At 53.5% G+C, this 15,697-nt stretch overlaps 1 protein-coding gene across 1 annotated transcript; it reads left to right on the top strand.

The window, feature by feature from the left end:
- Positions 1-5,943: 5,943 nt before the first annotated feature.
- Positions 5,944-8,659, top strand: LOC128903584 (olfactory receptor 14J1-like; the record flags this gene model as incomplete). Its single annotated transcript, XM_054187599.1, has 2 exons — positions 5,944-6,856; positions 8,649-8,659. Coding segments are annotated over exons 1-2 (924 nt in total), but the record flags the coding sequence as incomplete, so codon positions are not given.
- Positions 8,660-15,697: the final 7,038 nt, after the last annotated feature.

Here is a 15,697-nt window from a genome sequence, read left to right as displayed (position 1 = left end):
ATAAATGCGTTACATCAGACAATAATTGGTAGGAATACAGTAAAAAAATGTAGCAAAGGTGAACAAGCAGGAAAAAAAGGAAACCTGCCCAGTCACTGGAGCTCTGCAGAAGGGGGCTGGAGCTGTACGTAACACGAGGTGATAGAAGCGGGATCATGACCTAGAGAGGATTTTTAGGCCAGGCTGTGTGAGAGAGTACCCTGACTTCACCCAGCTAAACAAGAGGCTCCACAGCGTGCTGAAGCGATGGGAAGAAAGGTCTTGGGGTAAAAGCATGAGAAACAATGGGAGAGATTTGGGTGGCAGAGATTTGAAGTAGTCCTTTCCAGGTCTGAGAAGGCTGAGTTTCAGAGACAAGGGAAAACAGAGAAGCTCTCAAGCATGTTTTGGAATTCATGGCACTATCACTAAGAACAGAAAGAGGACAGTGCTGCAAGGGAACTCTTATTCTTCATGAGGATGAACTAAAGTTCTTTTATTTCCTTCCCGACAGTTACTATTACTTGTCAAACCCTCACCTGTACCTGACTCTCTTCTCCTGGGGCACACTGCAAGGCACAGGCTCATGGAAGGGCTTTTGGGAAAGGGGTTGGAGGGGGAGCCTCTGGTCCAGCCTCTCACCCAAAGGTAGGGTTGTCAATCCCAGGGTCAGGTTGGGTGACATTCTGGGGAGCTGAAAGCCTCCAAAGATGGAGATAACAGAGAGTCGATGGGTGTCCTGCTGCAGCTCAACGTCCGCCTACTCCGTTTTTCCTAATATTTGGTATAAAGCTCCATGGAGGATGCTTGCCGCTGTTGCCTCTGCCAAACATCTGCCACAGCAGGAGAGTTTGCCTCCACCTTCATCTCTCCAGGAAGATGTCACCTGCTCTTAGACTGCCCTGTGCCTCCCCTTCAGCAGACTAAAGAGGACCGGTTGTCTCAGCCTCTCCACACAGCTCACGTGCTTCAGGCCCCTAACCCCATCCCGACAGACTTCCTCTGGACTTTCTCCAGTTTCTCCGTCCTCCTTTCACAATGGGATCCATCTATGGCATCCACCATAACTCCCACACCCTTCTGCCCAGGACACTCCTCAGCCAGTTGCGTCACAGCCTGTCCCAGTGCACCGGCTTTGTTCTGCCCCCAGTGCACACCTTGCCCCCTTTGCCTTATGAAACTTCAGGAGGTTTCATTTGGCCAAGTCCCCAGGTGTGTCAAGGTCCCTCTGGACTCAAAGTCCAAATGGTCAACATTGCAGGTTTTGTGGACAGTGCCTCAAACCAGATAAGAATATGGGGAATTGCAGGATCCCACAGGTAATGAAAGAGAATGATTTGCTTAATGGAGTTGGCACCTGAGTTTGAAAATCAGCACACCAACCACCTCAGATATACCCCAAGGTTGTAAGAAAAAAGAAAAGCATGGCCAAGGGGGAATGGATGAACAAGGAAGTCGTTCATTTTGGAGGGGATTTAGAGAAAAAAGAGAAGCAGTTGTGGTTTCAAGGAATGAAAAGGATGTGGTCAGGGCTGTCTGGGGACACCTGTGAAGCACCCTGGCACCTGATGTGAATGACTTCTGTGGTCAGAGACAACCTGAGAGCTTTCCCTAATTTGGAAAAATGAAGGGGAAGAAAAGACAGTCATATTTAGGCTGGATGGGACGTTGGGAGGTGTCTCGAGCAGCCTCCTGCAGGGCCAGACCAGTTACTGAGGGCTTTCTCCAAACACATCCTGGTCACTTGCTAGAAGAGATCCAGTGCACACTCCCTGGGAAACAGCTTCCAGCACTTGACTAGCCTTATACTGGAAAAGTTTCTCCCTGTATCTACCCTGACCCTCTCTTTTGTCATCCCGTTGCCTCTTGTCCTCGTTTCTTGTACCATGGACGTGGGCCTGACTCAGTCTTCAGAATGAACAAGCCCGGCTCTCTCAGGTTCTTCTCACAAAACATGTGCTCCAGCCCTGACCACCTTTGTGGGCCTCCAGCTAACTTTCTCCGCTTTACCAATTTCTCTCTGTACTTGCGGGGGAAGGGGGGGTGTCATAAACCAAAGAAGTAACCTGGATGTGGTGTAAAAAGTCCTGAGCAGAAGGGGATCGTCACTTCCACTGTCTGTGCTCCTGCTCATACAGCCCGGAATGCTTTTGGCCTCCCTTGCTGACGGCTCCTGGTTGTCCCAATGAAACCCAAGGACCACCAAAGTCTTCCCTGCAGAGCTGCTATCCAGCCATGCAGCCCCATGCCCTCTGCCATTGCACAGGATGAGTGCACCTCAAGGGGAGGACTTTGGCTTTGTCATCATTGGATACTGTGTGCTTCCTTTTGGCCCAGCCTTCCAGCCTGTCTTTGTCCTTTGGGCGGTAGCCTTGAGCTCCAGCATCGTGTCTGCTCTCCTCCATATGCTGTCATCTACAACTGTTATGAAAAAGCACTCTCTCGTCTCCTCTGGGTCATTACAAACACATTAAACAGGGCAGGTTGCAGGCTAGACCCCTGCAGAACCTTACAATCTACAGGCCTCCAGGCAGCATAACACGCATTGACCATGTCCCTCCGAGCCTGCCTGTACAGGTGGTTTTAGCTATCCATTAGCCATCCATGCAGGCATTAGCCATCCTAGCTTGGGCATAAGAGTGTTCTGTGGGACAATGCTGGAAACCTTGCTGACTTCCAGGTCAAAGATAACTACGTCTCTCCTTGCACCTAACAGTCATGGCCTTTCTTCACATAAAGCAAGTCGGATGGCCAGGCAGAGTCTCCCCTGGCTAAATCCTGTCACCTTCTCTTTCGGCCATGAAAGAATTGTGACCTGAGGGGACCTGCTCTGGAGCACAGCCTTTCACTCCCCTGCTCATCCATGGGGCATTTCTGAAAGGTGCATGCAATATTTGGGTGCCGCCAGTCATCAGGGAGTGCCCCCACTTTCAAAGATGATGGAAGGGGCCTCTTTGTGACATCGGCCTGCTCTCTCAGCTCCCTGGGATGCCACCCATCCTGTCCTAGAGACTGGTGAGGATGGTGCTTGCTCAAGTGACTCCTGACTTGATGCCCATCCACCGCTGGTTGTTCTCCTCCAGGGTCCTGCCTCAAGTCACAGAGGCCTGGGAGACCTTGCAGGGAAAGATCGAGGCAAAGAGGACATAGACAATCGCAGATCTATCCACACCTGCTCCCATGAATCTCAGCAGTGGCCACACGCTATATTTGTTTCTTCTTTAACTTTCAGCAATTACATCAGCAGGTTCCCCTGGAGCCCCAGGGACACCTGGGGGAGCCCCGAGGGGGCAGAGAAAGGGCTGCCTTGGGCTGGTCCTCTGCGTCTGAGCTGGGCTGGGCTCCTGGCATGGAGGGAGCTCATGGCAAGCGGGCAGCGCTGCAGAGAGACAGCTCTGCCCAGGAGCAGCTCCTCTGCCAAGCGCAGCAGGGCTGAGGGCACTGCCTGCAGGCAGCGAGGGCAGAGGAGGGAGGCAGAGAGGGTGTAAAGGCAGTCTGGGGTGGGAGGAGAGAGGAGAGCTCAGCTGGAGAAAAATCTTCCCAGCCCTGAACAGGGTAAGTCTCTGGCTGCAGGGCAATGCAGCTGCGGTTCCTGGAATGATCTCCTGAAGCTGGCACATCCCACAGCCTCTGGGATCTATCAGGAGGTCTCTCAGAGGTTCTCCAACATAGAGAAAAAGGACTTGCTTTGGAGCAGGGCTTCCCCATGGCTCTGTCAAAGGGACAGGGCACATCAGCTGCCTTCACCCGGGGATGGCTGCAGAGTGTGAAGGTGGCTGTGCAGCCAGGGGTCTGTCCTTCAGAGCAGGGTCCCTTAACCCAAGGGTGCTTTGTGCTGTGGCAGGGACTTATCTCCTGTCAGGATCAGCCCTCGGTTTCCCTGAGGAGCTCCCAACGGCAGTGCGGGGAGAAGGTGTGGGTGGAAGAGGCAGCTCCTGGCAGGAGAGTGTCCTGCTGTCAAGGGGGTGCTGCGTGGGTCAGGGCTGCTCTCAGCTGCAGTTCACCCCCAGGACATTTCTGAGGGCACTTTTCAAGGGGAAGCTCAAGGCAGGAATTACGTTACAGATAAGGAGCTTTCCTGCGTTTGTGTTTTTATTTTCCTAGTGAGAGGGTGGGGAGGTACAAAAAAGGATAAATATATAAGGAGCTCTGAAGTTGGAAGAAGTCAGTGAGACTCCTGAGCTGTAGCTTTGAGTGGTCAGTAGGTCTGCCAGGAACCTCCTGGAGTGCCTTCAGCCACTCCTCTGCCCAGGGACAGCACCAGCATCAGCTCTGCTGGACCCATCGGGGTTGTTCTGACCTGCCCTTTTCCACCTGCAAACAGGAACATGAACCCAGGCAGTGCCCGGCAAACAGGCAGGTTTCTGTGGGGCCAAGGGGAGTGCACAGGGGTTGGGATGGGGTCTGTGAGAGCTGACAGGGAAAAGACATGGGACAGGGAAACACCTCCCAGGAGGGGAATCTCCAGGCAGCAGAATTATGATCAGGGAATGAGAGGACAGAGAAACCAGAAATGCTGTGGGAGAAGGATTCATAAAACTCCGTATGATCCCCTCCAATGCAGACCCCTTCCCCTGAGCAAGCCCCCTCACCTCCTCTCCCACCCAGCAAAGCCTCAGCCCTCAGGGCTCTGTGGTTCAAGGCATGAAGCACCTGTGAAGCCAGAGCTCCAGCAGAGCCCTGGGCCAGCTCTCCAGACACATGCCCATTTCCCTCTGCAGAACACAGGGACTGAGAGCAGCTGACAGGCAAAGTTGGTGTCTGGGAGGTGGCGTGAACATCTGGGTGAGGGTAACGCTGTCCTGAGTGCCTGGCTGTCTCTGCCCTGGCCTCTCTCACCCAGACCATCACTGCGTTTTCCCTTGTTTCTCTACTTGTCTGTGATATTGTGATTGTCGTCTTGTTCTCTCAGCCAGGCTCTCTGGGGATGGGAGTTGCAGCAGCCGAGTCAGGCACCGGTCTTGTGATTCCTTCCCATAAAGTGCTTCTACGGGAATGAAGTGTCCAAGCTCTCCTCTAACCCGTGGGGCTGTGGGCAAAGTAGTCTATGTGGCTGGGGAATGAGCTGACTCTCCCTTTCTGACATACCATCACTAGGACACTTGGGTATCTCCTTGGGGTGTCCTTCCAAGCACTGAGCTGCCCTCCAGGATGTCAATCTGTCCTGGAGCATCCTGCTGTTACCTGAATGCCCTGTGGAGAAGCGCAGAGACGCTACGACCAAGGAAACGCTGCTGGGTTTGTGAAACGAGCCATGTGTGTCCTTGGCGAGAAGTGGGGTGCTGAGACCTTGAGAAAGGGTGAGACACTGAGCTCTCGGCAGTGGGTTTCTCTGCTCTCAGCAGTGCCTGGTGTCTTTCCATGTCAACACGCGAGTGCGATTCCCTTCTGTCTCAGAAAGGCACAAGCAGAGGGCAGCTGGGAACACGACAGAGGGACAGACCAGCTCCCCTCTCTCTGCACTAACCCTCAGACAATCCCCTTGCCTGGCAGGACTCCCTTTGCTGTCCCTGAATGCAGCAGAAATGGTGAGGGTTTCTGAAATGCAAGAGAATCTCCAGTTCAGACAGGAGAGAGCTGTATAAGAACCTCTCTCCAACACTCTTGCAACTGTGGTTTCATGGCAATGGGAGTGCAGAGACTGACAAGCCCTTTGTCCATGAGGAGAGGTTTATCTGACAAATTGGAACACCAGGACTGGCCACCCCATTCCCACGAATCTGCTGCTGCAGAGCAGGGCTGACTCCTGGGCAGCCAGCGGGCAGAGGTCCCGCTCCTCCTGGCACAGTCGGCCAGAAACAGTCTGAGCTCCAGCCACAGAGCTGAATGAAGATCTGATAGAAGTGGAAAAGCAGCGCAGAGTGTGAAGTCTGAGAAATGGTGTTGATTTTGCTCAGAAAAGTTGCCCCTAAATTCTCACTGTTCTTTCCTCCTTGTTCAGTGCTCCACACCCAGAGGCAGCACATGTCCAACAGCAGCTCCATCAGCCAGTTCCTCCTCCTGGCATTCGCAGACACACGGGAGCTGCAGCTCTTGCACTTCGGGCTCTTCCTGGGCATCTACCTGGCTGCCCTCCTGGCCAACGGCCTCATCATCACCACCATCGCCTGTGACCACCGCCTCCACACCCCCATGTACTTCTTCCTCCTCAACCTCTCTGTTCTTGACCTGGGCTCCATCTCCACCACTCTCCCAAAATCCATGGCTAATTCCCTCTGGGACAACAGGGCCATCTTCTACTGGGGATGTGTTGCAGAGGTCTTTTTTTTTCTTTTCTGTGCTTCAGCAGAGTTTTATCTTCTCACCGTCATGTCCTATGACCGCTACGTTGCCATCTGCAAACCCCTGCACTACGGGACCCTGATGGGCAGCAGAGCTTGTGTCCACATGGCAGCAGCTGCCTGGGGCAGTGGGTTTCTCAATGCTCTGCTGCACACGGCCAGTACATTTTCCCTGCCCCTCTGCCAGGGCAATGCTGTGGACCAGTTCTTCTGTGAGATCCCCCAGATCCTCAAGCTCTCCTGCTCAGGCTCCTTCCTCAGGAAAGCTGGGCTTCTAATATTAAGTTGTTTTTTAGCTTTTGTGTGTTTTGTGTTCATCGTGCTGTCCTATGTGCAGATCTTCAGGGCCGTGCTGAGGATCCCCTCTCAGCAGGGACGGCACAAAGCCTTCTCCACGTGCCTCCCTCACCTGGCCGTGGTCTCCCTCTTTATCAGCACTGGCATGTTTGCCTACCTGAAGCCCCCCTCCATCTCCTCCCCAGTTCTCGATCTGGTGGTGGCATTCCTCTACTCAGTCGTTCCTCCAGCAGTGAACCCCCTCATCTACAGCATGAGGAACAAAGAGCTCAAGGATGCCCTGAGGAAACTATTTGAATACAATCTTCTTTAGATTAATAAGGTGTCCACTGTGCCAATGGAGCTCCCACTGCATCTCAGGAAAAAACAGGACTAATTTTTCTTCAAATGTTTCTTTACTTTCTCTTTGTGGGATTTTTTTGTTGATGTTGGGTTTTTATGTTCATTTGATTGTTTTTATGTGTTTTGGTTTTTTCTGTTCTAGACCTTTGTTATTACAATTCTTGGCTTCCTACTTCTTTTTTTCGTGACCCAAAGACCTCATTTGCATATGGATCCTGGCTCTCTTTTTAGATAAGCTCAATAAAGATATCTGGAAAAAATTATTAGTCTCAGCTCCCATCTCTTCACTTCTCCTCTGGAGCTGGGTGAGAAGCCCCAGCATGCAGGAGGGGTTCAGGAGGCAAATGTCCAACTGCCCCATTAATGATCAGCCCCTGGGTCCCTTGGGGCTGCCCCTGGCTGCCTCGCTGGGCACTCTGTCTTGCCGCCTGCGAGTCGGGGCTGCTGCTTCCCTGGAGCCATGGCCAAGGACAGCAGCAGGACGTGGCCTTTCCAGTGCTGGTCTCTCCTCACATCCCATCCCCACCGTCCTGCTGTGCCCTTGCCTTTGTGTTCCCCCTAAGGCCTCGTGTACCTTGTGACAGTCCTGTTATCTCTACAGTGGCATCCCTGTGGCTGTGGGTAGCAGCAGGTGATCTCTATCAGAGCTGGTCTCTGTGAAAATAGCACCATAATGAAAATGCCTCCTCAAGGCAGGGTCAGAAGGCTGGATGCCTCTTCCAAAGCTGGTGTCAGGCGTTACACCCAAGGAGCCACTCCCTCAAAAGGACTTTTTCCCTTCTGTGGTTCTTGATGGTTTCAGGGCAACAGGCTCGGTGTCTCATGGGAATAGTTTTTGGTACAAGGGATGAATGAAGACCTCTCTTCAAGGTTGAACAAGTCCACTCAAACAGCAACAGGTGTTTGCCATATGGGCCTGGTGCTGCCCCACTTGCAGCAGGGCTGATGCCAGATTTCATCCTGGAAAAGAACTGGAAGCTGCCAAGAGAGCTCAGGGGATCTGCAGGGACAGTGTGTGAGTGTGGGTGGGCAGTGAGGGGCACCTCATCAAATGAGTGACCATCCAAGGGAATGTCTCCCTGAGGAAAAGAGGAACGTCAGGAGCCAATGGACAAACAAGTGTGGGCTGCCAGGAGAGGCTGTGAGGAGCCAGCAGGCAAAGGGACAGAAGACTGGAGAGTGGTTCAGGACACCCTCTTGGAAAGCCCCATGGGCTGGATCTAGTGCAGCCCTCCCCTGCCCTTTGTGCCACTGGACACACCCCTTGGTCCTGCCCAGCCCGGTCCTTTCTGAATGACCCAGGAGGGAAGATGGAAAGGGGATCTTCTCCTCACCCTGACCAGCATGGCCAGTGCAGGGTCACCCCATGGCCCCAGGGCACCACACCCCCTCCCTCTGCAGAGCAGCACCGCCAGATCAGGGCCCTGCAGGAAGCACGGGGTGGGAACCAGGAATGTCCAGCCAGGCCAGCCTGGACAGGCTCACCTGGGGAAAGGCTCTCCTGGAAGAAGGGGTGTCTCTGGAGAAGAGCTAGGGAGCATTTCTGTGCCTGCAGGGAGGATGTCTCCCCACCCTTGAGCACACCTGTCCCATGCGGTTCCAGCACAGTGGGGCCATCAGACCGATAATGGGGCAGCAGGGTTGGCCTTCCCCTTGCTCTCCAGTTTCCCCGTCCCCTTGCTCCTCACTCAGTCACATCCCTCTAAACTCCCCAGGTGCTGCTTTGAGCTTCAGGCAGTTGGAAGAATGCCCTGGTCTTTCAGCAGGCTGATAATCTCGTCAGCCAAATCCTTCCATGTGTTTATATCTATCATATCCCAACCATCTCTCTCCCATGCTTGGAGTGAGGTTATCCCTTTTGGACGATGACCCTCACTGGAGGAGTTTCACCAGGTTGAAGAAGCCCATCTCCCTCACCGGCCCCACACAGGGAATGTGCACTATGCCCCAATCCTCAAAACCAAGAAATTCCAACTGAACTCAAGAAAACAGGTTTCGGCATGAGGGGTGCATGACTGTGGAGTGTCCTGTTGTGGAGATACTAAAAACCAGCCTGGACATCTTCTTAAGTGACCTGCTCTTGCTGACTCCCTCTAGGGCAGGGGGGTTGAACCAGATGATCTCCAAAGATCCCTTTCAATCTACATGATTCTGTGAGGACATGGCAGTCCAGCAATGTCTCGGGCAGATGCTTGTGAGGTGCCTTCTGCCTGAGAACCCAACAGGCCAGCAGCAGGCCAAGGTCTGGCATGTTGATTGTGAGGTCACCGCTGCTCTAACAGCGGGCATCTGCTTTGGATGCTCATTTTGGGGTCACCCCTGTCTCTGCAGGTGGCAGGCCAACCCCCGGCTCAAGGCTCGGTTCGGTGCCAACGAGCTCCTTTCTCCATGAGTACCTGACAGGCCAGCAGCAGGCACATGGTGTGGATGTTGGTTAGGAACTCAGTGCTGCCACAATCTCTGATAGGCCAGAAACAGGCAGATCACTTTGATACTGGTTCGGAGGTCACCGCAAAGGTCTGAGTGCTTGATAGGCCAGCACCAGCCTCATGGATGACCTTGGTGCTTGGGAGATCACGTCTGACTGAGTCCTTGATAGCCCCGCAGCAGGCAAAGAGCCTGAATGCCAGTTGTGAGGGTGCTGCTGCCTGAGGACGTGACAGCCCATGAGAAAGCTCCTGGGTGTTTGAAGGCCTGTGTTCCAGAGCACCCCTTAGGCCAGCAGAGGGTTGATGGCCAGGCTTGGTTCCTGTGAGGTCCCAAGTACGGGACATGCCAGCAGCATGGGTATGAATGCAACACACAAGATGGACCATGCCAGCAAGTATGGCACATGCCAGCAGCTAGAGGTTGCTTCTGAGGTTATGGTTCCTTGGGCACGTGATTGTCCAGCAGCAGGCTCATGACTGGGGTCTGTGTTTGTCAAGTCATTTCCTTCTGCATACCTTTTTAGGCCAGGATGAGGCTTGTGGCTGTGTTTGGTGCCTGTGAGGTCTCTTCTTCCTGAAAACTTTCCTGGGCTCTTCCATAGGTGGTGGGACATCCACACTAATGGTCCCAAGGCTTCAGCCAGCTTTTGCCTTCCCAGCAGTGAAATGTCTTGGACTTTCTCTTCCCTGAGTTGGGATTTCTGGAATCACTGGAGGGATTTCCAGCAGAGCCAAGATGCCTGGGCCCTTAACCCCAGTCCTGGATGGGGGTGGGCATGGCGAGTGTGTGATGCCCATCACTGTCTGGCGAGCTGGTATCCTCCATCCTATGGCAGCCATTGTATTTCCTGCAGCAGCAGAAGCCGTTTCCACAAGTCCTGCAGAAGGAGTCTGAGGTGAATCCATGTCTTTGTGTGTCAAGGAGCAGAGTGTGAGGGTGGACAGACGTCAGTGAGTGTCTGCCAGGGTGAGAGCAAGGTGGGGAAGGGAGATGGGTGTCTCCAGCCAGCAGGGAAGAAGAAGCAGCTGTGGGACAGTGTAGGACAAGCTGTGGTGGAGATGGCAAAGGGCACTGGCAAGGCTGGAAGTCACCAAGAGAACGCAAGTCTTTGTCCCCTGGGGCACAGCAATGGTCTCTGCCACCAAGGCCTGTGAGGAGACATGTTGTCCTAAGGCACTTGGGGGGGCCTCCTGGCCTTCTTGCACACCCCCAGCAAGGCTGAGCACTGTCCCACCGGTGTCCTTCACTCAGCATCACACCCCCCAGATGCCACTGCCCCAGGAAGAGCCCTGAGCCATGCGGGAGAGACAGGATCTGCCTTGCCAGGGCCTGGGGCTCAGGGCTTGGCCTTTCTGCTCCATCAAACAAAGCCAGGGCTTTCTCAGCAGCTCAGCTGCCTGCACAGCACCTTTGCCTGCCTGCAATCATGGCCTCCTCTCAGCTGCTCTAACGAGCCCCTGGGGAGGCTTTCTCAGGGTTTGCCCTCAGAGGGACTCATTCATACTTCAAGGTACTTTCTTCCTTCTCACTTTGACTTCCTGAGAGCTTTGTGCAACCTGAGGCTCAAGGGCTCAGCACCAAATGCACCGTGGGGCTCATTGCAAGAAGGAAAGCCCGAACAGACCACGTCTCTTCCTTTTCTACTCTTTTACAGTCAATTAGAGACATTTCCTAGTGTTCTTGTGGAGAAAGATTTCAAAGAGCTTCTAATGAAAAAGGCTGTTCATTTTTCAAGGGTGTAGTTTATTGTGTTTCAGTTTAGAGAAGAGGTGACAGCAGCATTCTCTGACTGATATGGATCCAGGGTCTCTCCTAAGGAGATCTGGGCTGGTGGCAGAAGCTGTCCCTTGAGGTCTGACGCAGGATGGCCAACCTTGCTCCTCACCTCCCCAACCCCACCATGGCTCTCATCGGCCACCTGGGACTTGCATCCCTTTTCCTTCCATCACACTTCTCCACCGCAGTCTGCAGCTGGATGTTCCAGCTCCTTTGCACCAGCTCCCACCTGCTTTCCTCAGAGACCTGCTGCACACGAGCAAAGAGGGATTGTCTTGTTTTTGAACAAACAAAAGTAAATGATCAGATTCACCATTAAAATAAACCACTCCTCAGCTGTGTGCCAAGTACAATCTGCCACCAATGAGGTTCACCTTCCACAAAGCATAACCAAGTAAGAAATATTTTAGAGAGGTAAAAAAACATCAAATAAGCACACCTAAAGATTGTGCTAAAGACAGAATGAGAGAGACTACTGAATGATAGGGCTGCATTCCACCCCAGTTTTATCATCCCTTGCCTTTGGACATGAAGGCAGTACAAAATATCCCCCAGAGACCAGTATATTAGAACAAGGGAAATCCAAGCAAGGAGGATAACACCACCAAAAGTGTTTGAAGCTTGAAGCTGCACGAGGCCATCATCCCAAGGACAAACAGAGGCTGGGTAGAGAACGGATCGAGAGCAGCCAAGAAAAGAACACATTGCCCACAGAAGTTTTGGAGGCCCCATCCCTGGAGGTGTTCAAGACCAGGTTGGATGGGGCTTTGAGCAGATGAAGTGCGACACCTACAAACGCCCATTTCTCATGGAGGATGCTGCCGAGAGCACCACCGGTTATTATTTGGTCACTGTCCTGCCAGAACTGAGCCATCTCCTTCCCTCTACCACTACCGAGAGGAAGGCAGTCAAGAAGAGAAGGGAGAGAATCCAAAAGCCCAAAAAAGCTGCTGTGAAAATGAGGAAATTTTGACCCCCAGTATGCCAGGGGTGACTGTGGAAGAAAAGTGTTCAGAGAAACCTTTGTCCTGTGTCTCTGGGTTCATCTCCATGTCTCCCCAGGGCTTCCACCCCAGAGATGCTCCCGCTTCCTCCTTGGCCAAATGGGATCTGTCCTGGAGGTCCGGGAGCTCTGCCTGAAAACGGCTGCTGATGTTGAGGCGCCTGAAACCGTAAGGAAGAGGAGGTGAGGAAGGCAAGTTGGGAACAGATACAGCACGATCAGCAGACACTTAGGAAGGGGGGAGATGTGAGGAGCTGCACTAAATAAGTTACGTCTTTCCCAGCAAAGCATGACTAGCTCTCCTCTAACAACTTCCACGGTCCCTTCCCAGCACCACTGGCATCACCGTGCTGCCCCGAGAGTCCTTTTGCGCCCCATTGGGCAAGAAAGTTTGTCCTTCTTCTCTCAAAACCTGACCAAACTGGCGAGGTTCACTCCCAGAGCAGCAGTGAGCTGCAAGAGCTGTGGCCACCGAGCAAGAAGAGCATCGGAATGTTGTGTAGAACACGGGAGACCGGCAACACTCTTTATGACGTAAGCACAGCCAGTGCTTCACTGGGCATTTTGTTCCATTTCTGGCCAACATGGGGTATCCTCTGGTCAAAAAAACCCCACTGTTGACCTCAGAAGAATTGGCCAAGTGATAGGGAGAAGGTCAATGTCAACTGCAAGGGCCTGCACAGCCCAGGCACTGCACCAGCCTCCCACCGACTCCCCAGCTGCGGTTCCCTCATCCTCCATTTTTCAAAGCATTTGCTCTTATTCTGACTGCTGGGCCACAACTCATGACTGAATGTGGATTTTAGTGCTATCCTTCATCAGACAAAACCCAAAGTCCATGGCCGTCCTGCCTGAAGGAGAGAAAAGAACTGATCAAAATCAAAATCATTTCACTGAGACTGTCCTTTAGCCTTCCTTGCCATCTCCATCCTTGCACACCCCGAACTATTCCCTTAGTATTTCCAGGCTCCCCAAAACCTCCCAGAGTTAGAGAATTTCTAATGAGTGGGGCAGGGCCAGTGAAGAACGGGATGCCCTGAGCAGGAGAGGGAAAAAACTAAATTCCCCAAGTGGGGCAGGAGCAAAGCGAGTCACCCCGATTTCGGCAGAGGCACAAAGAACCACCTTGAGCAGGGCAGGAGTAAATCCAGGCACCTGGTGTAGGGCACGGGCAAAAGAGAGGGGAAAAAACGGTTGTCCTGAGAGGGACAGGATGAAAAGAAGCCACCCAAGGATGGCTGAGGCCACACTGGATGCCCAAAGCGAAGGATACAAAGAAGAAAGCCTCCCTGAGTGGAGCAGGAGGAAAACTCCCTGCCCTGAGCTGAGCAGGAGGAACCCACTGCCCCGAGCAAGAGTGGGGAAAACTAGAGGACCCAGGCGGTGCAGGGGCCCAACTGGCGAGCTCAAGGGGGCAGGAATAGCAACCAGCTGCCTTGTTGGGGCAGAAGCAACACTCACTGCCCTCCAGGGGGCTCGAGGGGTTAAACCAGATGCTAAAAAGCCACCCACAAATGGCTTTTGGAGCTGCAGGGTTGGGAGTGCAGCTGGGTGGGGGCCTGGCAGCCACCCGAGGTCCACCCAGTGCGGTTGCTCAAGGTGGTTCTTTGGTGGTGCTTGTTCAGAGTCAGCCTGTGGCTGTATCTTTGGGGTAGATAAAATTCATTGGAAAGGAAACTGTCAGACAGCAGGTACTTTGCTACAGGAGTCTCACAGACGCAGTGCTGTACTTGGGAAGGATCGAAAAGAAGCCCTCAGCCCCCCGACTGTGCCAGCCAAAGCTGTGAGGGGGCTCGCTGACAGCCCTGGGCAGGTTTTTATTCCTGGGGCTGGTGCGGCTCCAGGAAGAGGCGGGAGCTCCATGGACAGACGAGCAGCCCTTGGCCAGCAGTGCCTGGGGCAGCCCAACAGCTGCCGGCTGGTGGCCCCAGGAGGTGCCCGGGCTGTGGCGGCTGTGGGGCCGCAGTGTGTCCCCGTTCGTGCAGGGGTGGCCCCTGTCACAAAGGGGCAGTGATGCGGCACCCGCCCGCTGCTTGTAGCTCACCTGGCCAGGGCTTGGCATCCTCAAGAGCGGGCCAGCCAAAGCTCCTTGGGCTGAGCTGGCCTTGGGACAACTCGGCTCCTTCCTTTGCCGCTTGCTTGGCTGCTTTTTCCCAACCATTCATCGTTTACTGCCCACTTCTCCTCACCTTCCATCCTCTTCCAAGGGGGCCAGGGCAGGGCCATCAGCTGCAGTTCTGCAGTGGTTGTTAATCCCCAAAGGATGCCTGGACTTGGGTTTTTACTGCCAAATTGGCATTGTAGAGACATCTTGGTTAGATGTTCCTTTAAGGTCTTGGTGTCCCTGGCAAACCAAATAATTTGGCTGCAGATGTTCACAGAATCATGGAATCACAGAATTTTTCAGAGTTGGAAGGGACCTCTAGAGATCATCTAGTCCAACTCCCCTGCCAAAGCAGGATTGCCCAGAGCACATTACTCAGGACTGCACCCAGGCGGGTCTTGGAAGTCTCCAGAGAAGGGGACTCCACAACCTCCCTGGGCAGCCTGTTCCAGTGCTCTGTCACCCTCACCGGAAAGAAGTTTCTTCTCGTAGTTGATCAGAACTTCCCACGTTCCAGGTTGTGCCCGTTACCCCTCATCCTGTTACTGGGAACCACTGAAAAGAGTCTGGCTCCATCCTCCTTAAACCCACCCTTTAGATACTTGTCAACATTAATAAGGTCTCCCCTCAGCCTTCTCTTCTCCAGGCGTCCCAAGAGTCCCATCTCTCTCAGCCTTTCCTCATAAGGGAGATGCTCCTGTCCCTCAGACCTCTTTGTTGCCCTACGCTGGACTCTCTCCAGTAGTTCCCTGTCTCTCTTGAACTGGGGAGGCCAGAGCTGGACACAGTATTCCAGTTGTGGCCTCACCAGTGCAGAGTGGAGGCAGGGAATGACCTCCCTTGACCAGCTGGCCACACTCTTCCCTATGCAGCCCAGAATTCAGTTGGCCTTCTTGGCAACAAGGGCACATTACTTGCTCATGGATGATTTACTCTCCACCAAGACCCCCAAATCCTTCTCTTCAGGGCTGCTTTTCAGCAGGTCCACCCCTAACCTATTCTGGTGCCTGACATTCTTCCTCCCCAGGTGCAGGACCCTACACTTGTCCTTGTTGAACCTCGTTAGGTTCTTCTCTGCCCAGCTCTCCAGCCTGTCCAGGTCACTCTGGATGGCAGCACGGCCCTCTGGGGTGTCAGCCACCCCACCCAGTTTGGTATCATCGGCGAACTTGCTGAGCATACACTCTGTCCCCTCGTCCAGGTCATTGATGAATACGTTAAACAATACTGGTCCAAGTATTGACCCCTGGGGGACACCACTGGTTACAGGCCTCCAACTCAACTCTGCTCCATCAATCACAACCTTCTAAGTCCTGTCACGCAGCCAGCTCTCCATCCACCTCACTGTCCCCTCGTCTAGTCCACACTTCCTCAGTTTCCTAAGGAGGATGTTATGAGAGACAGTGTCAAAAGCCTTGCTGAAGTCAAGGTAGATGACATCTGCTGCTCTGCCCTCATCCAGCCAAGCAGTTATAACATCATAGA

Source organism: Rissa tridactyla, unplaced genomic scaffold (genome assembly GCF_028500815.1).
Source record: "Rissa tridactyla isolate bRisTri1 unplaced genomic scaffold, bRisTri1.patW.cur.20221130 scaffold_47, whole genome shotgun sequence".
In the NCBI taxonomy this organism is placed as follows: Eukaryota; Metazoa; Chordata; class Aves; order Charadriiformes; family Laridae; genus Rissa; species Rissa tridactyla.
Note: the sequence above shows the minus strand (reverse complement) of the source record. Positions and strands in the feature narration are given on the sequence as shown.